This window comes from Grampus griseus, assembly GCF_964374135.1.
Source record: "Grampus griseus genome assembly, chromosome: 7".
Classification (NCBI taxonomy): domain Eukaryota; kingdom Metazoa; phylum Chordata; class Mammalia; order Artiodactyla; family Delphinidae; genus Grampus; species Grampus griseus.
This window is the reverse complement of record NC_139001.1, coordinates 108,514,166-108,540,772: the sequence shown is the minus strand read 5'-3', so window position 1 is coordinate 108,540,772 and position 26,607 is coordinate 108,514,166. Positions and strand designations below refer to the sequence as shown.

General features: G+C 50.5%; 1 protein-coding gene across 1 annotated transcript in view; it reads right to left on the bottom strand.

Annotated features, from left to right (window-relative positions):
• Nucleotides 1-13,133: 13,133 nt before the first annotated feature.
• Nucleotides 13,134-26,607, bottom strand: part of GYPC (glycophorin C (Gerbich blood group)) — a 43,822-nt gene continuing 30,348 nt past the window's right edge. The window contains exons 2-3 of the mRNA XM_082658163.1: nt 15,875-15,925; nt 13,134-13,813 (exon numbers count right to left, since the gene is read on the bottom strand). Coding sequence (XP_082514289.1) covers nt 13,617-13,813; nt 15,875-15,925 — 248 coding nt within the window. The 3' untranslated portion in view covers nt 13,134-13,616. The remainder of the gene's footprint in view (nt 13,814-15,874; nt 15,926-26,607) is intronic.

Below are 26,607 nucleotides of genomic sequence, written 5' to 3'. Positions count from 1 at the left end.
GGCCGCGATAGTGAGAGGCCCGCGCACCACGATGAAGAGTGGCCCCCACTTGCTGCAACTGGAGAAAGCCCTTGCACAGAAACGAAGACCCAACACAGCCAAAAATAAATAAATAAATTAATAAACTCTTACCCCCAACATCTAAAATAAATAAATAAATAAAAAATAAAATAAAATAAAATAAATGACCTTTCCTATGCTTTGTGAGCTTGGGGCCAGGATTTTCCTTGTCACCTAATCTGAGAAAGGGATGCAGGCTCATGTGCTATAGGTGTTTTTGTGTTCATGGGAGCTAAAGTATTAGTAGGTGAGTGTTAAGGAATTACCCAGGGAGATAAGGTGATATACCCAGGGAAGGTATTTGCATGCTGTTAACTCCTTTTCCAGAGATAGTGTATTCTTCTCAGTTAGAGACTTTATAAAGTGGTGGGGATTTCCATCACTTTGGCCTGAGGAGGGGGATGATTCTATCTAGTCCATCTCCCCAAATCAGATTAGGCCCGTCCCTGCTCAGAATTCTCAAGCAAGTCCCATTGGTGGCAGAGTGAAAAGCACCCTTCATAGCTTGATATTCAAGGCTATTAGTGAGGTTTCTCCTTGCATTCTCCAGGACCCTGGGCATGCCAGACCCATTTATGTCTACTCACCCATCTCTATCTGAAATTTCTTTTTCTTAATTCAATTAACCAATAACTCTGTAATTCCTACTTACCTTTTCAGACTGACAAGCAGAATTCTTCCTCCAAGAAGCTTTACTTGACCAACCCCTCTCTTCCTTTCTGCCCACACCACGCTTTCTTTCCCTTTCCTTCTATTTTCTCCTCCCCATCCCGCTGGACATGTAAGGAAACATCCTGTGGTTCCCTCTCTCTATTTAGCAATATGTGTTGCTTTGGGGTTCCTTTCTATCAATGTCTCTGTCTGTGTGATCTGCTTGAGAGCAGACCTTCGTCTCTGTAGACCCAGTGCACACACAGGGCCAGGCACATAGGAGGTTCTCTGCACATGCTCTGTTACTCCTACCATGGTGGCAGGTGGCACTCTGCCCTCTCAGAGCCCCACAGGTCCTGCTTTGCCAAGGCCAATGAACAAAGATCTCTGACTTGCCTCCTGGGCAACACCATCCCTCAGGGTTTCCCACTACCCTGAGAACTGAGTGTCTGCATCTAGGTAGGATGTTTCTGGAAGGCAGTGCCTTCCCCTCCTCCTTTGCCTCCTCCCATACAAACACCCCTGGGAAAGCAGGGAAACTGTAAAGGAAAAGATGTCTTATGGTATCTGAGAATGTACTTGCCTGGCCTCTGAGAGTTTACTTGGGAAGGCACTTACATCAGTCAGAATAAATACCAGCTCAGCAGATAGGAAGCCAGCTCAGCAGATAGGAAGGCTGACGTGGCTGCCTTGGGGTGCAGATGAGCTTACTCACCTCATGTGAGACAGGGAAGGTCTCTGGGTACTGTTAGAGCAATTCTCCTGCAAGCCCACAAACCCCAGCTTCCCAGAAACTCACTGGAGCTCTTCCATATCAGATCATCAGTTTCTAAAAAACCATGCAGTGCATGGGCTGAAGCCTGGGTTCCAATCCTGGCTCTGCCACATTATGCTATGCAATCTGGATGAGGTTCTTCATGTGTCTCTGTCTCAGTTTCCTCATCTATAAAGTGGAGAGAAAATAATAACGCTTACCTCAAAGGATCGTTGTGAGCATTCAGTGAGTGAATAGGTAATACCTAGTATGTAGGTATGTCGTCACTCACCTTCAGTGCATTGTGTTGTATCAGACAAGCCTTTATCCCATCTCTCTCAGTCTCCCCACCGAGGACTAGATCACTTTCACCTGGTCTTGATTATAGTTTGGGTGATACTCATGTACCGTTTCTCTGCTTGGTTCTAAAGACCCCTCCTGGGTAGACAATCTTCACTGGGGGGATTCACACAGGGACTCACAGGGAGGACTCAGCGGGAGGGGTGGGCTGTAAAATACTCTGCATCTATGAAAATGCCGCTTCTTGGATGACGTTCATTTAGCTTATGCTGCTTTTTTTTCTGATTATATATTTTTGGTAGAAGACTTAGAAAGTTTATGTGATAGGAGGGAAATATCCAAAAACAGTGATTCCTACTTATTACTGTTTGTGAAGAAGCTCTGCTTCAGAAGCCGAGGTCCTTGCAGAGCTCCGGGATGGAGGGAGATGCCTGGTGTGCAGACTCCCAGGGACCGTATGGGTCTTGAAGTACTGCATGTGACCCCTTTGATAGCAGGTAGACAGCAAGTGGAGGGGTCCATCCTGAGGGCAAAGAGACAAGAGGTCACAGGGAAGATTCACATTCCAAAGGGAGAGGTGTCTCAGAAGAGCTTCCTTGAGTCCTTTGGAAACTTCTCTCATTGGTCTTAACCCCGAGCAGTTACTGTTAATGTGCAGGTGAGTTTTCCCATCTTTTCTGTGCCTTTTTAGTGTGCTTGTGTTTGCACTGGGTATGTTGTGTATTTTAATGTTTTTCACGTAATGTTACATCACGAACATTTCCCCAACTTATTAAACATTCTCTGCAACACCATATCATCACTGCAGAATATCTAATTGCAAGTCTGCCTCATAATTATCTTAACATTCCCCTAATGATAAACACTTAAACTGTTCTATTTTTTTCCTTACTGTAAATAGAGCTATTATGGGCTTTTTTAAACTGAAATCTTGGCCTGTATTTCAGGGTATTTTCTCAGAACAGACTTTTAGAGGTAGAGTTTCTGGGACAAAGAATGTGAACGTTTACAAGATTCTTGGTGCACTGCCAAAGGCATTGCCAGAGAAGTGATGGGCAGGTCTGCACTCACCAGCGTGTGCCCATTGGATGCTTAGTGGCTTTGGGTAAGCTTCTTTTAGGTAATCTCTGTCTTAGTTAATACGATAAAATGTGATATATATGCGTATATATGTAAACGTGTGTGTATATTTTATATATATATATATATATATCTTTGATTAGTAATGCAGCTGCACATTTTTTTTCCCTCTTACAATCATTTTTTAATGGCAGGTGATTAGTAGTGGGTAGAATAAACAAGTTAGAGAGCTTACTTCTCCTTCCCTGAGGGGTAGCTGCTGTTAGCTGTCAAGAATTCCCACTCAGCTTGGCTGTTTAAATTCTCCAGCTTGTGTTTTTTTTTTTTTTTAATCAAACTTGTCTGTAGGGGGAAAATCCCTCTGTATAAGCAACCCAAAATAACTTTGTGATGGCACATTTCAACAGGCTGTTGACAGGGGTGAAAAGACCTTCTCTTCATCCTGAGCATCTCCATGTCCCAGGGCACTGGCTCCTTCTAACAGTTTCATGAAGAAGGGATGGTAGGACTCTTCATCCCCTTTTAAGTAATGAGGAAATCAAGGCTCCAAAAGGGGAGCCTCCTGAATCTGCCCCATGTCGTCTCCCAGGAACCAGCTCCTCTCCTTCAGTTAGTAACAATCAACTGAAAGACCCAACGGGTCCCTTCCATTGTCAGACCATGGCTGGATGTAGGGAGCGGGGCAGGGTGGGGTAGCCCAGTCTGGCTTCAGTGGGAGAGTGTCATCCTCAACTGGCAATGCCTGCCAGGGACACAGGTGTGGGAGGACTTTCACAAGTACCCAGTGCCGCCTAGATGCCCAGTACCACCCAGGTGCCCAGGGCCGCCCAGGTGCTGGTATTTACAACATAGGTGGAGCCTGCCCCTCTTGTGTCTCTAGGATCCCATTTTTTCTTCTAGCAGAGAAATTAGAAGGTTGGACATAAGTACCCCTATTGGTTTCTGTGACCTTATCTGGACCATGTCCGGTCATTTTGCCTGACTTCAAGCATAGCCTCTTTTCTGTATCCTAGTCCTATGTGGCCGGGATGGTGTTCTGAACTGAGAAGGGTGTAAGAGCTGAGCCTTTGCAAATTAATGAAATGAGAGACATCTCCCTTCTGTGCCCTCTTGTCTCCACCGTGCCCTCCACCACACAAATATACCTCATCACCTTGTGCTGCTCTCCTACCTCCAGGCTCTGGTGCCCTGAGTCCCCCACACAGGGAAGAGGGGATGTGTACAGCCTCGCTTTCCCCTGTTTCCCCCATGCCAGAAAGGATACGTGTGGCAGAGAGATTTGCAATGTTTCTTCCTAAAGAATAAAACTTGAATTATGGCATTTCTGACTTCCTTGGGATCGAAAGATTGGGTAAAAGGCCTTCCGTGGGCATCTCCAATGCTGTATAGACAGGCTTTAAGAGGTAGCCCTTCTGAATCCTTTGTTTTTATTTCCCCTCTGGGGTTCTAGCCAGGTATCTTTTGTCCCAACGGAATTGCAAACATGTCTTTAGGAAGCTGAAGACCTTGGTTCTTTCTGTGCAGATTTTAGTGACAAAGGTGGATGAAGAGTCTTCATCCATAAACCCAACGCATATCTTTTGAAATTTTGTTCTGGGGTCCATAGTGTTCTGTACACGTTGCAACCTACAAAGCAATGCAGAGACAGGTAGATTCATAGTTGTGTCCAAAGAGGATTTTGCTTCCATCCTGAGGGATCTGTTATAACGTGCTTCTCCTTATTCAAGCCTCGACAATTTCTAGGCCATCTTTCTCCTCACAGTACACCTCTAATTCACCTCAACATTGGCCACCAAAGTGTTCTGCAAACCAGACCATATCCACACCCTGTTCCCTCCCGTAAGTACCTCCGAGGGCTTTCCACCACCTTTGGGGCAATAACCAGACTCCATAGTACGGCAGCCAGGCCCCTCATTACCTGGTTCCTTGCAGTCTCCGGGTCCAGCCTCATCCCTGGTCACTTCCACACATGCCTCAGCCTCCAAAAATAGCAGCTTACTTGAAGTTTCTGGAACTCACCTCTATTTCTCTGTATCTTTCATCTCTGCATTTGGCTGACTCCTTCAGAAGCAGGCTCAGAAGTCCTCCTTCAAGAATCCTTCTCTCAAGGACTTCCCTGGTGGTCCAGTGGTTAGGACTCTGAGCTTCCACTGCAGGGGGCATGGGTTCGATCCCTTTCGGGGAAGTAAGATCACGCAAGCTGCGTGGTGAGCCAAAAAAAAAAAAGAATCCCTCTCTGACCTCCCACAGGCCTTTTATTTTCTAATTGAAGTATAGTTGATTTACAATGTTTTGTTAGTTTCAAGTGTATAGCGAAGTGATTTAGTTATATATATATATATATATATATATATATATATATGTATTCTTTTTCAGATATTTTTCCCTTATAGGTTATTACAAGATACTGAATATAGTTCCCTGTGCTATACAGTAGGTCCTTGTTGTTTATCTATTTTATATATAGTAGTGTGTATATGTTAATCCCAAACTCCTAATTTATCCCATCCCCCCTTTCCCCTTTGGTAACCATAAATTTGTTTTCTAGGTCTGTGGGTCTATTTCTTTTGGTAGCCTTCCACTGTGGGCCCTTCACAGCTTGAGCCGATTCAACACGCTTCCTGTGGTGGTGGGCGTCCTCCAGAGCCGTGGGGTCCTGATAGCCTCAAAATCTCTGGCATTGTACCTGCAGCGTAGTATAAACTCAGAGAACATCTGTGGAATGAATGAAGGGTTTCCCTCCCTGGATGGTGGGGTCTGGGTGCTCACCATCATTTTGTCCTAACATCTCCACTTGTCACCCTTAGAAAACAGTATCTGATGAACAACGGCCGTGGACTAAACGGTCCTTCCCTAGATCACAGTGTATTTGCCTCTGAGGCAGCGAAGAGGCCCACAGGGTGCATTCTCTTGACAGGGTGAATGTAGAACTCTTCCCTAAGTCCTTTTGAGAGAAAAAGAAGAATTCCAGCTAGTTGAAAAATAAGAGTTGGCTGAAGGGTTTGGCTCGAAGTTAGAGACGGGAAGGTCTGTATATCTTAAGCATCCTTGGAGATCTAGCATGTTGGCAAGAGAGACCTCTCCATCACAGGATGACCTCAGAAATAGAAGCTGGCAAATTTCATCCAAGTTCATTGCCAGGGCTCTGGATTTATGAATTCACCCATGAACTAAGACTTCCCACCGTGTCTGCCTCTATTTGTGATAGCAAAGCAGCAAAAGCAATCACACCCTCAGCCATCTCCCTCATACGCTAACAAAGAGGGGCAGAAAAGTCTTCTACTTTAAACTCCCTCATGTGTCTCAAGAAGCAGAAGATGCTTTCTGGGAATCCCCTGGTGGTCTGGTGGTTGGGACTCCATCATGCTTTCACTGCTGTGACTCGGGTTTGATCCCTGGTTGGGGAACTAAGATCCCACCAGCCACACAGCACGGCTTGGGGGGGAAAGAAAAAGAAGCGGAAGTTGCTTTCTGATTTGCTGCTGAGAAGGCAGCAGTCCAGCGGTTATTTAGCTCGTTGCTAGGGGGTCATGCATGTGCACACTTATTCATAGGTGTTTACGGAGCACCCTCAGTCCCAGGCACGGGGTTAGGCAGTGCTTACCATGTTGAGAGACAGTTCTCCATGGGTCTCTCTCATTCCTCACATCGTGTCAGTGAGGCACAGGCTGTCCTTTGTTCTGGACCATCTTTGCAAGGATGTTTGTGGAACAAGTGGTCTTGGAGGATGGAGACAGTGCTTTTCTCCAGAGCGGAGGGTGGGCATGCTTACTTCCCATTATAATGGACTCAACTTCTCCTAGCCAGCACTTGCTTCCAGAACTTAACCCACTCATGTGGACATGCAGCCATCTGGGACCATTCACATTGCCATGTGGGATTTGGGGACAAAGAGAACTGATGAAAAGATGCTGGTATTCATGTCCCGGTTGTGCCATGAGTGATGAAGCCCTCGGTCTCTGAACAAGGACTCCTGTGCCTTCTGTCCACACCCCTGGAAGTGTTCCAGAATGACCTGTTAACTCGAAAGCAGGTAAAATCTCAGCCCCTTCACCGTTCCCGACAAGCTTATTGCCATATTGAATTTTATATTCAAAACGCTGTAAAATTAAAATATTTTTATCTTCACTTTGTTCTTTCGAACTGAAACGGAGAAGTTAAGTAACTCTTCCTGGGTCGCAGAGCTAGTTTGTGTCACAGGGGAGATTTTTGTTCAACTCTCTCTGATTCCAGAACCACTCTCTCTCCATAACATGTGGAGCTGTTACACTGAAAACATTAAAGCGCCTGTAGGTTCATTGTGGCCCTGGGCCAGTTAAAATCCTCTTGGTCCCTTAAAGTGTCCCTGTTGCCATGATGATAAAAAATACTCAGCGAGGAGCGGCAAACAGTTGAGCAGCCTCTCCTCCAAAGGAACGTAAACAAGATAAAATCATCATGAGTTCCTTCCATGGCAGAAAAAGTTCTCCTCTAATATTTACATAACAATTGGCTCGAAGCCCTGACCTACTGCCCTTTCTTCTGGTGAGAGGATGAGATCCATTTCCCACCCAGCAGGATGGGTTGAGTCATGTGAAATTCAGACTAAACAACAGCGTAGCTGGAGTGAAGGGTGTGCTCAGGGTGACGGACATCTCGGACCCTGGGCCGCATCCAGACCTTGATATGCCCTTAGAACCCTTGTACATTTCCACGGTGCATTGCCACATCCTTATGATGGAGACTGACCTGTTCCTTCAGTGGCTCCTTGTTGCCCATGGGACAAAGGCCACGGTCCATCTCTGGTCTACAGTGCAACTGACTCAAGCCTTGCTTTCCCTCTGAAGCCTTTCCTAAGTCCATGCCATCCCCCAAGTGGAACTGGCCCCTCCCCACTTGGTGTCCACATTATCTATATCATTTCTCTTGCAGCATCAGTAACACTTTTCCATGTACACTTATGTGCTTATCTCCTCCACAAAGCCACGCACCCTTAGAGCCAGGGCCTGTTATATTCAGCTGTGTCACCCTCACACTTAGATAGGTACCTGTTTGTGGGTTGCAGCTATACACTCTGACACATACAGACATATATGATCCATCTGTTTCTGGGTCTGAAATGTCATCATGAAATATGCTTATTTTTTAATTGAATACTTTTTAAAAGCACAGATCACCCAATAAGGGCGTGTATGAATGACATGATGTCATCTAGTTGGTCATTTTCCTCTTGATTAGAGTGACCTGGGTGGCAAACTTCGGGGGTGCTTGAGGTGTGGGTGAGGTATGATGGACCTGAAAACACTTACTGTCTCTGTCTTGCTAATCGTCCTGCCCAGGGCCAGCTCCCATGGCTCTGAGCTGCCTCTGTCCTTGGCCAGTCCTCAGTGGGAATGGGGATGCTGGCACGGGAGCCCAGGCCGTGGCTGGTTGGGCCTGCTGGACGGCAGAGAGCCGGCCTGGGTGCCCTGGCCCCGTGGCATCCCTGAGTCCTGCTGCCGCCTGCTCTGCTCCCAGGAAGAACTCCCGCTGATTCACCTCAGCCTGTGGAGGGCAGGAGGCTCCCTTCCCCAGTCTACTGGCCAGACAGGCCTGCGTTCAGATGCTCCCTTGGCCTTTAGAAGCTGTGTAACCTCCAGCAAGTCCTTCCATCTTTCTGAGCCTCAGCTTCTACAGGTCTAAAGGGAGGATGAGGTGGCCCTCCTGTGAGGTTATGGTGAGGATGACGGAGGACCATGTGCAAAGAAGCTGGGGTTCACATAAGAGTGTCCCCTCTTCTTCCAGCCCTCCCCCCTTCTATCCCCCCTCTCTTCCTTCCCCCTCCACTTCCCTCCTTCTTCCTGAACAGCCCTTGGAGACTCGGGGTGTGCATACTTGTTCTTATTTGTCCTGATTACCATCTGTTGCAGGCCCGCTGCATGGAAGCTCCAGTGCATTGTTGGGGGATGGATCAGAGATAAAGCAAGCATTCTCCCTGCCCAGTGGGAACATTATTTATCTGCACATCCGTGTGTACTGGTTGCTGCGTGCACGTGTCCGTGTCCATGCTCTCACTAAGCTGCTCTGCTCCTTGGTACGGCAGCCCCATCTATGCAGTCAGCCTGTGACCTCTCCCTCCTGGGTGGCGTCTGCACTGAGCCTCCTTGGCCAACCCGGCCTTGCAGCTTCCATGTCACTGAAACAGGAGGGAAGGGGGCAGGGCACAACCTCTAAAAGAATGACGTAGCCCTTGAGGACATGACCTAAACTGGTTAGAACCAGTTAGGTCCAAGATGGCAGAAGATTTGACTTCCAGCGGACCTTGAGACTCATTTTACGCTCATTGTAATACGTTAGCTAAATGACACACCCACAGGAGCCATGACAGTTCTGATGCCGACCATAAAGGGCCAAAAAGTGGGTGGGGCCCAGTTCCTGAAAATCTCCGCCCCTTCTCCAAAGTAGTTGGAATACTCCTCCCACTCATTAGCCTATGAAATTACCCAGCCCATAAAAACTAACCACCCCATATTTCGGGGCCTCTCGCCTTCTGAGACAGACTTCACTCTGTCTGTGGAGTGTGTTTCTTCCAAGGCTGTTCTCGCCTTTTGAGATGAATCACATTCTGTATGCGGAATGTATATCTCTCTAAATAAATCTACTTCTTACTTATCATTTTGTCTCTCACTGAATTCTTTCTGTGATGAGACATAAAGAACCTGAGCTTCATTGAGTCCTGAGACCAGGTGTGTGATTTCAATAAAAGACAGTGGGTGTAAGTCCCAATCTGAGCTGTGCAGTTTCATCACCACTGCATCTTATTCTGGCTGGGCCTGGGACCCGGTGGGCTGGGGAGCAGGCTGTGCTCCCATAAAGTTTTCCAGGACACTGGGTAGGCCAGGGGGATGAGGCTGAGGGGAGGGGAGGGAAGAAGTGAGGTGCCAGGGAGCCCAGCTTCTGTGGGCCAGTTCTCAGACTGCAATCAGTACAGTCGGACCTGGGGCTGTGGAGGGAGGGAGGGAGGGAGGGGTGACCAGTATTCCTCTTCCCACACAGGTACCAGCCCTCAGGGAGGCCCAGGGGCTCATCCTCTCCCTGGAGCCTTTTTAAAGGAAGGCATTTCTGAAACTGAGCAGGACCCTGTGAGGCTCCTGGGCATGGAAGCCTTTCTGTGTCCCCCATTTCTTGTTGGTAGGGAAGAGACTCCAGCCTCCATGACCTTCCCTGAGTTCCAAAGGGCAGTTTCAAACAGCTGCTAATCAGGGAAGGGAGGGGATGCAGAGACAAGGGAGGAGCAGGCAAGAAACAACAGTGCAGCCTTGGGGCAGGGTCCTGGTTCTGCCTCATGGGATACACACAACAATATCTTTGAGCTGTTCTGCAGAACTAAAACCCCCAACAAATGGAAGATGCTAACAACTTAATGAAGCATTCTTCATTCCAGAGAGAAGGTCACAGTTTGATATCCTTGAGAACCACAGAAGCCCATCAGGAGACCACCTGAGGCCAGATTAAAGGAGCGCAGGCCCTGCACACACCCTGATCCTGAACAGCAACCCTGGCCTTGAACCATGGCTGTAAAACTCCTCACCAAATCCTGCCACCCCCCCCCAGGTTGGGGCACACAATTTTTGAGGGCAGGAGCCCTCTGTGTCCCCCTCTGCCTGGCAAAGCAATATAGCTATTCTTTTCTACCTCACCCAGAACTCTGTCTCCGAGATTTGACATGGCACCGGTGTACAGAGGCCGGGTTTCCAGCACCACTTCTGTGTGTGGGCTCTGGGTGCTCCCTCTGTGCCCACTGGACAGTGATCTGTGTTCAAACTCCTTGCAGACGAGGCCACGTGCCCACGTATCCTCAAAAACCTAAAGTGACGTCACAACAGAAAGGAACGTTAAAAGTCATTTAGTGTTTCCTAAATGTGGGGGACTCTCGGCCCACAGCTTGCAACAGGTATTCTGGGAAGAAATGGAGTCTTGGCCAAATACATTTCGGTAGCGCTGACTCTCCCTGCCCTGCCATACACACACTGGGATACCGGAGATGCTGAGGAGACTTGGCATTAGTTTAACTTCCCTTAATAGGCCGTTTTCCAAACTTATTTGCACAGGGAACACCCTTTTGGTTTGGGCTGTTTATCGTCACTTTGCCAAACTGGTGTTCTATAGCATTTTGGGACACAGATACAGCCAAACCTTTTATGTTATAGATGAGAAAGCGGAGGGCCAGCGAGCTTGGTCCTCTCACCCCCACCCCAGGGAAAGGCCTCAGCTTCTGAACACATCTCTTCCATCTCTGCTTCCTTCCTTCCCTCTGCTTCTCTCCCTGCGACTTCCGGCTCCCTTAGTTGGCAGCCATCCCTGCCTGAGCTTGGATCCCATTAGTTCTCTAAGGAGAGTCATAGGAGACCTTTTTCCTGACTCCTTGTATAGATGGCTCCGCCTCAAGAAACCTGAGCCCTGAGAAGTTCCTGGCCACCTGGGCTGCAGTCTTTAATCTTGGAACTGCTGGTCTCCAGGTGAGGGATCGCTGAGCTGCTGGGAGTCTTAGAAAGACTCTCATGCAAGAGGATGGTTAGTAAGTCCACTTTAGCTCACGGTTGCTCCTGAGGAAGTGTTTAAATATGACGCACTGAGGACATTTCATTGACTGATACATACCCACTATACATCCAACACCAGTTATTGACATCCGAAGACAATTAGTGCGGAGCACATGACACATTTGTTCCTGCCATCAACCCTGGGAGTTGGCCAGGGAGGTCAAGCGAGTTGCCCAAGATTCCAGGACCAGGACAGGGGGAGCCAGGGACCAAGCCCAGGGAGCAGGGCCCTGCAGTCTGCACTCCAGCCTCTGGGAGCCATTATCACTAATGTTAGCATGGGAAGGATGGAGTGACGCTGTGATTCATAAGAAATATATATTTGCTCATTCAGATGACCAAAATATATTTCTCATATATATTTATATGGTCTTTGTACACTGTTCCTGGCTCATAGCTTCCAAAACCCTTGGAACTTCCTAAGTGCTGGGAGTGATAAAGGTGTCTTTTGTTATTTGAATGAGGTGATTTTTGGAAGCCCCTAAGGTTGGGGGCTGGTTGTCAGGGGAACCAACCACCTGACTAGAGGTTTGTAACTTTCAGTCTCACCCCTTGACTTCCAGGCGGGAGTAGGGCTGGAGGTTGATGGTCAATCATCATTGACCAGTGATTTAGTTAATTATGATTATGTAATGAAGCCTCCATAAAAACCCAAAAGGGCAGCTTTTTGGCCCTTTTTCAGAGAGCTTCTTGTTGGGGGAGCCAGAATGCTTCTGTGCCACTGTGCTGGGGCCCTGTTCAGGACCTCACCCTACACTATCTGCTTTACCTGGTTGTAGATTCCTAACCTTTAATAACCTTACATATATATATATATATTTTTTTTAATTGAAGTATAGTTGATTTAAAATGTTGTGTTAATCTCTGTTGTACAGCAAAGTGACTCAGTTACACACATATATTCTTTTCCTCAGTTACACACACATGCTTTTTCGTATGCTTTTATGTGATGGTTTATTGCAGGATACTGAATATAGTTCCCTGGGCTCTACAGTAGGACCTTGTTGTTGACGCATTGTATACGTAATAGTTTGCAGTTTGGGGTTCAATGACTTTTGATAATAAATGGGTAATCTGTGAGTAAACTGGTTTTTCTGAGTTCTGCAAGCCCTTCTAGCAAATCAATCGAACCTCTGCAGGGGGTCGTTGGAACCTCCAGTTTGTAGCTGGTGGGTCTGTCACTGACATCTGTGGTGAGGGTGATCCTGTAGGACTGAGCCCTCTACCTGTGGAATCTGATTCTGTCTCCAGGGAGACAGTGTCAGCATTGAGTTGAACTGCTTGTTGCTGCAGGGAAGCCTCCTCTGCACGTTAGAATTGGGCTTGGGGACCCTTTTCCGATGGGGTTCACTCGTATTTTTAGCAGGTCCATTCTTTCTAATACCAGGCATTCAGGAACCAATGCTTCAGCTAGTGCCCTGGGGGCTGGGGCAACCTATTTCTAGAGGGACACTGCACTCGTGCATCTGTTTCCTGAAGCTGTGCCCAAGTGGGGAAGACGCATGCTGGTCACTGGGCCCTCCCTCTCTCCCTCCCTGGTGGGGGCCAGGAGCCATCTGTACAGACTGTGTTCTCTGACAACCGCCCCGTGGAGCCTGAAGTGGCCGTCCCAGTATCAGCGGGCGGAGTCGATCAGAGAACACAAAACTGCATGGATAACAGGTAAGCCCTGGGCAGCCTTTATCTTTCCCTAAACAATCACAGTCACGTCATTTGACTCTGAATGCTCCATTACGTTTCAGATTTATTTCCAATCATTGAGAGCTGCATCCCTGGGAGACAAAGGTGCCTTTGAGCTCAGGCACCTGCTGTTCCCCTCAGATGTCAAGGGCTGACGTTTGATGTCTTTATCCGCAGTCGGCGTGATGATGACTCACTCCTTGCTCCCCACTCCTAGGCCCACAGCCCCATTCACACCCAGCGAGGACTTCCATGCCCCACACGCAGGTGGCAACGTGCGCGGCCCAGGGGGAGCCGACCTCCTCCCTCTCTTCCCTCTGGCAGAGCCTGCCTGGGTCCCTGGGAGAGGCCTCTGCAGCTGGGTTCCTCCTTCGCTCCCTCCCCCACTGGGCGGCACCCAGTGTCCCAGGCGAGGTGTGTGTCTTGGGGTGCGAGGGGCGCTCGCGGGCTGCCTGGTGCTGCAGGTGGGGGGTGGGCTTTCTCTCCTGGACGGGGAGGCATTGGCGGGAGGTGAGTCCTGGTAAAGTCCTTCAGATGAAGTACTCCTTTCTGCTGCTGTCACCGTTGTCCTGGAGGGACGGGTCGTCCTGCAGGGCCGCGTCGGCGCTCTCGGCAAACTCCGTGCCCTTGGCCTCGTTAGTGTGGTACGTGCCCTTGTGCCGGTACATGTAGTGCAGCATGAGAAAGAGGAGGCAGACCAGCACGAAGGCCACGGCCGCGATCACGCCTGCAGGAGCGGAAGCACAGGGCTCTGTGTCGGGGGGAGAGGCCGGGCTGGGATGGGGGAGGACGCAGGCGGGACCCACAGGGTTGTGCTGGGACAGACACGCTGCCGGCCAGACACCAAGCCCAGACAGGCTGGCTCCTTCCTGCCTCTCTCTTGCCCTGCCCAGGGCACTTGCCCCTCCCCTGTGCCCATCTAAGCTACCCCTGACCTCCCCTCTCCCTCCGGACAGCATCCTCAGACTGAGGCTGGAATCTTATCCCAGAACTGACCCTGCTCCGAGGCGCTCCCCGTCCGCTGAGGGAGGCAGACCTAAGTGAACCATCCACGAAACGCAGCTCGCGGGTTTGCCTAAAACTGATAGGTTCACGGGACTTGGAACTTTCAGGGATTTTTTTTTTTTTTTTAGAGATAAGTTTAATTCAAAGAATTAGGTATTTTATATATAGCTATTAAAAAGGTGGAAAAATTATTTTATAAAGACACAATCATTTTTTAAAACCTGGCAAATTCAGAGAAACACAAATGGACGTTAACATGTCCTTAATCCTTCGGCTCAGAAATCACCGCAGTTAACAATCTGATATCTTTCCCTCCCAAGAAGCATTCATGTTTAATCGAAGGTCTCCTTCAATCTTCAAATGAATGGCCCTCTCTAAACCTTTGTAACACTTTAGCATTTAGAACTTGCAATCATTTTCAAACTCTTCTTACTGGAGTCCCTCTGGCCGATTTACGGTTCTCCAAACACTTTTTATTTGACCAATTTTCCATGTCTTTGCACATGTTCTCTCTGCTGAAAATATTTTCCCCTCCCCTTACCTTCCTGGTAAACTTGGATGCTGCCTTCAGAATCCAGCCTCTCCCACCTCCTCTAAGAAGACGGCTTTGCCTTACTCTCCTGGCCCTGCAGAGCAAATCACTCCATCCCTTAGCATTTCTGCTGTACTTTGTAAATCTGATAACTGAGTTTTAGAAGCAGGACAATCCCAGCTGAGGGGTTTCCTGGGCATGGGATTGAAGTGCGAAAACCGGGAAAGTGCCAGGAGCGGGCGGGGGCGAGGGCTGCCCCTGGAGAAGTGTGGTGTGTGTGCCCTTTAGCCCACAGCTCCCCTGTGCTCCGGGAGGTGGGGTCTGCAGGAGGGGCTGGGAGGTGTGGCTAGACGGCTGGTCAGAAGGAAGAGGTCACTCAGGCTTTGGAGTGATGGGGTGAGAGGGCAGGACCAAAGAGTTTGGGTAGGACTAACGGGTGGCGCTCTCACATGGGGAGGTTCAAGTGCAGGTGTTTGCTTTGAAACCCCAGAACAAACCCTCTGCCTTGACTTAGAAGGTGGGTTTACTGGGGGAGGGGCCTTTGGAGAATATGTAGAGGTTACAACCGTTCCCAAGTCCCAGCTTTGGGACAATTTCCTCAGCTCCCCGCGGCCTTTAGGGGACACTTCTGTCTGCATGATGTTAATGGCATTGTCTAAGAAAAAGAAGGTCCGGCCGTTCAGTGAGTAGGAGAACATCAGGGTGATTGCCTGCTTTTATTTATTTATGTCGAAACGTGAAGTTCCCTGAGCTAGGAATGAGCTAGGGAGAAGCGTGAAGCTCTGAAGGACACGGCAAGCTGTAGCTCACAGACTTAGTCTGTCCTGAAACACAGTTTGGGTCACAGCTGTGACCAGTGGGGGCCAGTATGGGCTTCAGAGCAAGGCTAGGGCAGGGTTAGGATGGAGAGACAGGGGCGTGAGACCTACGACAAGAAGCAGTGTGGCTTGATGGAGCCGGGAGAGAAGTCAGGGAACCCTGGTCAGCCCCCAACCCCACCCCTTCCTCACCAGAGCGGCTCTCCCTCCAGCCCCGCTTCCCTGTGCATCTAGGGCCCTGACAGGCCCTGATGCAGATGCCTTGGCACCTCACCCACCAGGATGCTGTGTTGGACATTTTCTTACAGAGCCAGAGTCCCCCGGTCCACCTTCAAACCACCTTTGAGGGAAGGAAAGCAGGGCCATGGCAGGTCCTGCCCTTAGTGTTTCCTCTGACCCTCATGGCTGTTTGAGGGGCCCCCGGACAGCATACCTGCAATGACGGCGATGTCCATCTCCCTCGAGGCCATCCCGGGGTCGGGCTCTGTGGACAGAACAGAAGAGCCTGAGGTGAGAGAGGACGGCTGCCCATGCCCTGCAGTGTCTCCGCCGAGCTTGCACCCTCTGCTCACAGGTGCACTGGCCCAGGGTGCATGGGAAACTGCGTGGCACGCAGACAGGCCTCTGGCCGGGGCTGCACAGGGCCGGGCCCAGGCTCTCCATGTCCGCTGACCGTTGCTGGAGAGCATCGTGTCACTCCCAGGGCTATCAGACACCATTATGGCATCTCCAGGACTGAGCCAGCCATATGTGAGGGACCTCTGCTGCAACCCTGACCCAGACCCCTGCCCGCACCTGCAGGTGCTCACCAGACACCTGTGGGGGTGTGAGGGCAGGCACGACTGTGTTTAGTGCAGTGTCACCTGCCTCTTCAGGCCTCAGCTTTTCTCATGATGATGGTAAAAACAGACCACCTGTGGGGTGTCTACACATGTCAGGTGTTGGTTTAGTTGCCATCCATCTAGTATACCAGGTACATGGTATTATTAACCCATTTCACAGGTGGGACACTGAGGCTCAGAGACTGATGTGCCCACCGTCACACAGCTGGTCTGGTGGGCGAGCTTGAGGCCGGGACTTAAGGCTGTGCTCTCTGGGGGACACTTTCTCTCTTCTCACTTGAAGACGCCCTTCCCAGGAGGGCTCCTATCCAGGGATCTCTCCCTAAGACCCTCCACAGGCCTCTGCATCCTTCTTCTGAGGGTAGGGCTACTCTGTGGTGCTATCCAAGTTACTAAGTGCGTTTTTCAGAAGCTCAGTGGTCTAGCCAGAAGGCTACGATGTCCAGGAGAGCAGGAACCTCTCCTCTGGGATATGTGTGAGAGGAAGGATTTATTAGAGCACGGAAATATCAGTGTTCACATGGAAATCCCATGTTCCCATCAAGGGCTCCACGTATTAAAACAGAGAAGGCTGCTTCATAATAGTCATTTCCGCTCAGATAATCATTTTAATTATAGCGTGATGAGGTCATTCTCCCCAGCGCAGCTGCCAGATGCCTCTTTCTGATAAGAAGCTGGCTGGTGGTGGAGGGAAGTGGGGGCTCCAGGCTTGAGACCCGGAGGAGGAGAGCCAGGCCGGGGGCTCTGAGGCCAGCACAGAGCCTAGAGGTGGCGGAGAGGAGAAAACAAGGCCTCAAGTCAGCAAAGAGACAGAGCAGGTATCAGGGCAGGGGGAGGGAAGTACAGACAGGAGAAGGTCAAATGGATGCTGGACTTTGCAATCCAGGGTGGTCAAGTGCAGCCTGGGACTTAGTATCTAGCACACAGTAGGTACTCTAAACATTTACGGAATGCATGATCGAGGGGATAAATGCACACAATAAATGAATGCATGCAGAGGCCAGAGTCCTAGAGCTTACTCTATCACTATGCACCTCCCATTTCAGCAAGAAAGAATAGCCCCTTCCTTAAGTTGGCATGGATGGTTGTAGAAGCTCAAATACCCAGGATTGCTGTTAGGAATTTTCCAGGTGAAAGCAAGCCTTTCTTAAGTCAGTTTGTCCAAGGCAGCCAGCATTAGAAAGGACTGCTACTTCTTCTTCTTCTTCTTTTTTTTTTTTTTTTTTTTTTTTTTTTGCGGTACGCGGGCCTCTCACTGTTGTGGCCTCTCCCGTTGTGGAGCACAATCTCCGGACGCGCAGGCTCAGCGGCCATGGCTCACGGGCTTAGCTGCTCCGCGGCATGTGGGATCTTCCTGGACCGGGGCACGAATGCACGTCCCCTGCGTCGGCAGGCGGACTCTCAACCACTGCGCCACCAGGGAAGCCCTGCTATTTCTTCTTTTAAAAACAATTAGTAATTGCTTACCATGTGCCAGGTACTGTTTTTAGCACTTAATGTGTTTTAACTCAAATAGTCCCTATGACAATGCCATTCAGTAGCAGTTATTATTGTCCCCTTTTTACAGATTTGGAAGCTGAGTTCCAGAAAAGTGTAATTGATTTCCCTGGGTCAGAACCTCTCCTGTTTGAGCCTGAGCAGCCTCAAGATGACATGCCTAACCCTGCAGGGCCCTGCTCAGTGGTGAGCCTGGGTGAGCTGGGTGAGGACCAGAGGTATTTGGCTTGGATCACTTGGGGTGAATTTCTTGGTTTGGGCGTAGGGACCAGAGCTGAATTTGTTGAAGTTGCACCATGTGACCGGACTCCAGGGTAGTGACACTTCAGCCTGGCCAGACCTGCCACCTAGGTCAGAACTGGCACAGAGGAGGAAGCTTGGGCATGTCTGGGAAGGTGGGGATGGTATAAGATAGTGGTTGTCAAAGTGTGGTCTCTGGAACAGCAGCATTTCCTGGGAGCCTGTTAGAAATGCACATTCCTGGGCTCCACCCCAGACCTACTGTACCAGAAGCGCTGGGGCTGGGGCCCAGTAATCTGTGGTAACAGTCCTGCAGGTGATTCTGATGAACGCTCAGGGTTGAGAACTGCTGGTGTAAGAGAAGGCTTCCCAGAGAGGGTTTATCAGGATGGGCCCTTGAAGGATGAATAGGAGTTTGTGGCACAAACAAGAGTATAAGCATTGGGTTTCCCTGGTGGCGCAGTGGTTGAGAGTCTGCCTGCCGATGCAGGGGACATGGGTTCGTGCCTCGGTCCGGGAAGATCCAACATGCCGTGGAGCGGCTGGGCCCATGAGCCATGGCCTCTGAGCCTGCGCATCCAGAGCCTGTGCTCCGCAGCAGGAGAGGCCACAACAGTGAGAGGACTGTGTACCGCAAAAAAAAAAAAAAAAAAAAAAGAGTATAAGCATTTCAGGCAGAGAGCTTAGCCCCTACAACAGCCCCTCACCTTTCTCTAGTTCTCAGTTTTCTCCCCAAATGACTGCTTGCCATCCATGGCACCTAGGGTCCTGAAACTTGGGCTTTGATCTCTTGCTTCTGGAGATGCTGCAGTGAGAGTCCTCACTGGCTACACCACCTCATGCTGTTTCAGCCAGCATCAATGATATGGGATATTTGCAGAAGGCTAGTTGGAGTAAGCTCGAATCCCTCCCAGGAAGTTGATGCGTTACTGTGCGATTGGATTACGAGCCTGGAATGAGAGTCCACCCCTTGCTGAGTTTCAAGGGTAAGTAGGAGCTTGGGATTAGAATCACTCCGAGTTCAGGAACTGGGATTGGGGGCCGATGAGCAGCTTGAGGCGGGTGGATTTTATGGCAAAGAAAGGTGTTATTTATGGCCAAGTGTGCATCTGAGATCAGAACAGACAGCGGTCTACTCCTGAGATTGGACAAGCATGAATGGCCTCCACCCTTTTTGTAGAGACCCAAAGTGCCCTGTGCGTTTCCGTCCTAGCTCTCCTCAAGATTGCAACGCCCCCGCCAGAGAGAAAGCTCTTCGAGTCCCAGGACCGCATCTGTCTTACTCACAGTCCTGCGTGGCTGGCACGGAGTAACAGTTGTTGAGAGTTATTTGAAAGCCTAGTCCTATCTGGGGAACAGAGGATGAAACTGCGCCCTGCACTGTCCACATCACTCTGATGACCCTTGGGTTCAAATCCTGGCTTGACTGACTTAATGGCAGCGTATTCGGTAAAATGCTTAATACAGACTGGCTTTAGTTTCTGTGTGTGTAAACAGGGATAACAAACCCACTTTGTGGTAAGTGTTAGAAATGATACACACACACGTGATAAATACTGTATATATGTTATATAGACAGTTACTATGTGGTACGTAGCTCAGAATAGGTGTTTTTCAGTTGTAGCCACCGCTTTGATTGTGAGTCATTATTACCCTGGTTTGCATGGAATTCAATGCCATTCACCTAAGGGACCAGTTCCGAGATGCCGTGGGTCCAGGCAGACGCTGGATGCTGTCAGGAATTCCCAGCATCGTCCGGCTGCCAGTCAGAAAGCACCGGATGCTCAGTGCCTCTCTTTCCCGTTTCACTGCAGGGACCAGGAGAGCTTCCAAGAAACAAAAAGTGAGTCTCTGACCTCAGGGTGCTTACAGTTTCCCTGGGTGGTGTGATTGTGATGGATGAATTATTTAGGGCAGTGTCTGTCACACAGGAAGCCCCAGGTCACTGGTGGGTGACAACCAGCTAGAGAGAGAAAGAGGCAAAGAGAGAAAAAGGGAAGGAGAAATAAAGAAAGAAACCAAAACAGGAAAAGAGAGAGGAGACAGAGAAAATAGCATAGAAACCACGAGGTCCATCATGGGCAGTCGGGATACTGTTTAGGGAGCTCTGATTTCTTTTGTGCACACACACCACAAGCATGTGGATCTGAGTTACAGTGTAAAGGGGGTTTCTTACTGAGGGCGGCATTTACCACAATTTTGGGAGACTGTGATTTAGACAACAACACGACAAGAGGGAATACACGAAACCCTTTGTGTCCTATAGTGTCGGGTTCAAGGGTAGCCCGTCTAAGAGATCAAGCAAGGAGCAGGCAGATGGAGAACAAAGCACGGCCTCATACCAGTGAAAGCTGATCTAGGTGATGGCGGCCGAATGGTCAAACAGCCTGATACCTCTGGGCTTCTGAACACCCCCGTGTGGCCACCCAGCTGCAGGCCTTGCCACAAGGCCAGGGCCAAGGGCAGGGACAACAGATGTTTCCCGTAGCTGTGGATCCAGAGAGGGAGAGGAAGGGAAGGGCTGTTCCTGCCCCCAACTCACATGCAGGGAAGTCACCACCTCCCATGGAGGCATGGTGGGGAGTGAGGGCAGGGATGGGGGGGAGGCTGATGCTCTCCTAGAGGCCTTGGGAAATTTCAGGGGTGGGAAGAATGTTCCAGGACTAGGGAAGTTCTGACACAAGTCCTGGGGGCTCAGCCTCAGGGGGGGAAGCAGGGGGAGGACTTACTAGGCAGCAGGCTCTGGGTGAAGTAAGTTGCCACTTACATTCCTCACAGCAAGCGAGCCAGAGGGAAGTGTTTATCTCCATAGAGCTTGAGCAAGTGGTCGACATCTCACAGCCCAAAGAGGCAGAGTCTGTGTTGTAACCTGGGATCCCTGGCTGTAAAATGTGTGCTCTCTCCAGAGTGCAAGCTGCCATGGTTGGGAACGGCTTCTTTCCTGTGCCATCTGCAACGTGGCAGCAGCCAGAGCCCTGCTGACTCTCTAGGTCTGCAGGGTGGTCCGCTGCGTGTTTCCTGGTCAAAGGCAGCACCCCTGGGAGGTAGCAGGGTGCAGAGGTGCTGCCCCTCCATGCAGGCGACAATCTCCACTCCAGCTGGCAGCTTGGGCACCACTAATAGGATGCAGCACTTTAGCAGCAGCTGGATCCTCGGGGCTCCAGCGGTGCTTCTCAGATGTCAACAGAGAGCAGTGCTCAGGCACTGGCTCCAGGGACACAAGTCGACCCTCCTGTTGCCACCAAAAGCCTTGCTTCTCTTGTGTTTTCTGATGAAGCTGTGCAGGGAACTTCTTTTTCCTGCAAGGGTTTGTCTTCAGCACCTCCTGACCCACCTCTAATGGTTTTTCCTATTGCCTCAGGGGTCCTGGTGGAAGCACCCCATTCCTGTTTCCCATCTCCCACCTGGTCCAGTCAAGAGGAAGAATTCAGGCACGGGGCAGAAGACTCCGGGAAGAGTAAGATTATTTAAGCCTTAGGAGCACGAAGGGAAACGCTTGTTGACCAAAAGGTTTGTCATCAAGGCCTTGAAGAATTCATGCCATGACAACGGTGTCAATGCCAGCAATGAGCAGACGTGGCAACCACATCTCTCGCTTGATGGTTTGCTCTGGGCTACTTACACTGAGAGCCTTTTTTTTTCAGGGGGCTTAGTGGGTGATGGCTTTGCGTGAGGCTGACTTGGGTTCAGAGGAAGGACAGGAACGGTTGTGGCCCTAGATAGTTCTCCTTGGCTCACACTGGAGTTTCTCCTTCCTTTTCTAGATTCTGGCCTCAAAGGCCTGATGCAAGTGAAACAGAAATCAGCTGACGATTGACGTTTACTAACTGACTTTCCTTTGTGGTAAGAAAAAGGTCAAAGACATTTACTTTTCTTTGATGGTCTGTTGTTATCTCACACTGAAAGGGTGTAGCATTCAAGCTACAACAGGGGAAGAATGGGTCTCAGAATATAAGAGCCCCAAGGAAAGAAACGGATAGCTCGGTATCCACTGTCCATCTCTCTTGCAAGACAGCCAAGGTCGGCTGAGCAGTTAGCATTTGCCCAGCCCCAGGCTTCACCGGATGCAGAGAGGATGAGGTCTGTCCCCAGAAGGTTTAGGACTTGGTTGAGGAGACACGACACATTTACATGAAAAGTTAGACTCTGTGTGTTTAAGTGTCAAAATGAGCAAGAAAGACGTGCCCGGGAAACAGAGTCACAGATGGAGAAACCAAACTTATGGTTACCAAGGGGGAACAGGGGGAGGGATAAATGGGAGATTGGGATTGACATATACACACCACTATATGTAAAACAGATAATTAATAAGGACGTACTGTGTAGCACAGGGAACTCTACTCAGTACTCTGTAGTGGTGTATATGGGAAAAGAATCTAAAAGAGAGTGGATACATGTATATGCATAACAAATTCACTTTGCCGTACACATGAAACTAACATAACACTGTAACTCAACTATACTCCAATAAAAATTAACTAAAAATAAACTTCCTTTAGCACCTACTACATCCCAGCAACGTGGTGGATAGTTAAGGCAAGGCCCCTGCCTTCAAGGAGCAGACCGTACAGCAGAGACAAGGACGTCTGTGGGTAACTTTGGAAAGGGTAGTTTTCTGGGTTCTCCCGAAGGCTTCCTGGAGGGGGTGGTCCCCAAGGCTGGCCTGCTGAGATGCTGAGTGGGTGATGCCAGCAGCAGTGGTAAGAGAAGGACGTGGAGGGAAAGCTCACGGTGGGTCATCGAGTGTCGGGATCTGGGCTTCCGGCAGCTGCAGGTTGTATGCTGGGGAGGGGCGTTACCTGCCTGCAGCTTCCAGCAGGTCACCCTTCCTATCTGTGCAGAGAGGCTGTGTCGCCTTCCCCGGGCTTGCAGACCAAATTCTCCAGACAAAGTACCCGGCCAGGCGAGGCCAATGTGAATTTGACCTGCCTTTTATCAGAATGTGCCTGCCATTCTCAAGGTCAAAACTATTGCCCTCATGGTCCCTGTGTGTCACCTTATAAACAGTCTCCCCGGGCCCAGGGCTGCCAAAGTGCTGTGCAATGTTATTACACTGCTCTGAAACCCCATCCAATGATCCAGCCACGCTTTCCTCCTCCTGGCTGTGATGCTGCCTTCCCTGTTGCCCTGGTGCCTGATGCTGCTATATAAAAACAGGCACAGATGTCTGGCGGGTACCGGAGCCTTGCAGGCTGCAACATGCCAGCCACATAAAAAACACTGGTGGGTGAAGTACTGGGGCCTGCGAGGGGGCAAGGAGAGGTAGACTCCCTGCTCTGGAGATCAGAGCCATTCCCGGCATCAGTAAACTGGGGAAGTTGCAGCCTGGGGGCAGAGGCAGGAGAGGGTGTCTTCCTGCCTCTGGATCCTTTGCTCAGGGAGTTTTCATACTCAGGCATTGTCGTTTGGGGGATGTGCTCAGGGGAGGGGAACTGAAAGCTGAGGATGCTGTAACTCACAACCCAGAGTGTCCAGGCTTTCCTCCACCTATATTTCCCTGCTATTACCCCTGAGTTTTTTGTTTTTTTTTTAAATAGAGCCTTATTCCAATACAATGACCAGTCTGCCTCAGTTGAGCTACAGGGTCTAAGTAAAAGGAAACGCTGCTTTGTCTCTGTTCCTGGGGCCAGAGTATAAAAAATGGAGCCCCTGTCTCCCCAGCCCAGGATGGTGACAGCAGTGGGAGTCAGCAAGAAGCCCTAACGGGGTGGGGGGAGGGCGCATCTGGGGAGACAAGGGTCTGCTGAGCAACATGAAGTCGCCACTGTCCACATGCGGACGCTCCTCTGAGAGAGGGAACCTTGTCAGCTTGGGCTGTGTGGGGTTTGGGGCTTGTTCAGGAGGCAGCAAATATCCCCATGGCACAGAGTGAGGAAAGGGAACCACCGCTCCCTCCCCACACCCTGTGCCCACCGCCTCCTGAGGACCTGAGGGTTTCTAAGAGAATGGAATTCAAAAGAGACAGGAAGAAGGGGAGGAGAAGATCCAGTCCGGCTGCTGTGCCTGGTTCTGGGGAGGATGCTGGTGCTCGGTACCCGTCCGCTTCTCAGGCTGGGGTAGCAGGGGTGCTGGAGAGGTGTCTGGTTCAGCAGGCGTCAACAGAAGCTCAGACTTGAGACAATGCCAAGACCACGGAAAGGAGCTCAGCAGGTTTGCTCTTCCCGGGAGGAGGAGAAAGCCTGCCCTGGAAACAGCTGGTGTGGCTTCAGCTCACTGGGAGAGGAGACCCAACTATTTAACTTCTGATTTGCACCTGTCCCTTTATCAAGCCCACTGATCTTCACGTTGAAAGGAGAACAAGTTTAAGAGGAAATGGAAGCTGAGGAGGAGAGGAGGCGGGTGTTACCCGAGAGTGAGATAGCGTCCCTGCTCTGACCAAGGTCGGGGTCCAGGCTCTGGAGGCCCTCACACCCCACCGGGAGAGGGACGGACTGGAGCCCTCCTATCCGTGTGTGCACAGGACTGCACTCAGCCTCTGGGGTTTGTGTGATGTCCGGGTCAGTGTGTGGAGCTGGTGTCAAGGCCTTTTATGCCGTGGCCGTTCCCGGCTGATGGCCCTCTCCTTCATCTTACTCTGTCCAGCTAGGTCGAGCGGCACCTCGGAGGTGGGATTTGTCCTCATGGGCAGTTCTGCAGCTCTGTCCCCGATCCCCACCCAGATCCAGCCCATATTCTAAGCCTCAGGCTCCCCAGGCTTGGCTGGGCTCAGAGGTCCCCAGACACAGTCCATTCCCAAGGCCCCATGTTTCTCCATCCTCCTGAGAGGGGCTCTGCCTACTCAGAACTCACTCCTCGACTCCCCTCTGGACTCTTACATGTGCTTCAGCAGCTCACACAGGGGTGACTCTCTGACCTCTGATCCCTAGAGGAAAAGAATGCCTGATCCCCAGGGCGGACACACATGGCAAGCCTGGCACGGAACGAGGGTTCAGTATGGCGGGTCCTCCAGGGAAACAACATCCTTCACGTCTCTGTTTCTCTTTCAGGGCTAAAGGGAGACTGGGAGCCTGGCAGCATTTGGGAGGAATTTGCTAAATTATGGATAAAGAAGGAACAGATAAATTACTCACCATCCACTGCGTACAAGACGCAAGGCCCTAAGGAGGGAAGGAATTAAACACCCTTAGGAGTCTTACTTGTCTTCTCAAATGGCACGTTACCCATGCTTCCCATCTCGAGGTAGGATGACACCTATGGCATAGGGCAGACTTTCACAGGCAAGTTACCCCACGTCTTGGAGCCTCCTTTCCTGTCTCTGTTACACAGAGATAGTAAACCCCCAGCCTAACAGGACTGACAGCTGAGGCCCTGGTCCTCAAACTTGATTGTGCATCAGAAGTGCCTGGGGCATGGGATCTGTTCCATCCCAGCTTCCTGGGTCACTGCCCCCGCCGCCCAGATTCTGAGTCAGCAGGTCTGGGTTGAACGCGAGATTCTGCCTTTCTCACATGTTCCCAGGCAATGCTGCTGGTGCAGGAGCCTCCCTCTGAGAACCGCTGAGCTCATGACCGTAAGTGCTGCTTATAGAGCACGAGGTTCCATTCAAACACTGTTACACACTCCCTTTGCAAGGGTGTGATATTAGGCTTCAGCAACTAGAACTGGGGGGGGGCCTGGTACCCCCTCAGCAACGCAAACAAGCAGCCACCGTCACAGCTGATCTGGTCACGGCCTGAGCTCAGCACCGTTTCTTTCAGGACCAGATGATGTAGCTGGAGACCTGGCACAGTAACACACTCTGAGAATTTGTCACCTCTGCTGGCTCCCCTGCCTGGCTGGGCGAGGGGACAGGGACACTGTGGCAGGGTCTGGTAGCTGCCCGCACCCTCTGACCAATGACCTGTCAGGAGACTGCAGCCTTGCTCCCTGGAAATTCTGAAAGGGCCCTCAGCTGCCCACGTGTGCACTTAATGCACTGAGACCCAGGGAAGGAAAAAGAGCCACTGCTGATTCAGCAAAGTACACCTGGGCTCCCATGATGCGGCAGGAAAGCGCTTCTCCAAAGGAAGGTGTCTGGGGCACCAAAATGGCAAAGGAAGGAAGTGGATTCTTGGAGATATGGGGCTGGCCAAAAAGTTTGTTCGGGGTTTCCCATAAGATGGTACGGGAAAAACCCAAGTGAACTTTTTGGCCAGCCCAATATGTTGAGGCACCAGAAAAGGCACTGTGTATCTCAGTCAGCATCGCTTGGCTTCCCAGATCTCAGCTCCACTAGAACCGGCTAAAGCTCAGAAGACTCTGGACATGCTTTCTCCATCCCCAGCTCCATCCGGATGTGGGAAGACCGAGAGTACACAGAAAGCTCCCCTGCCTACTGGTGAGCTGAGCACGGCGGCCAGGCACAGAGTGGACGGGGGCAGCACGAGAGGCCGTCCTGCAGGGCGACTGAATCCCCGCCCCACACCTAGACCACCTTGGGAAGTACCAACCCCAGTCTCCTCTTGTGTCCAATGTGGTGGCGCTCCTCTGTAGGGTCCTTGTGAGCTAGTACGTGGTGAGCACCTAGGACAGCACCTGGGGTAGACTGGCCAATTGACTGTCACTTATTATCCTTGTCCACAGTGTTGACACAGCTTCGGTCAAAGTG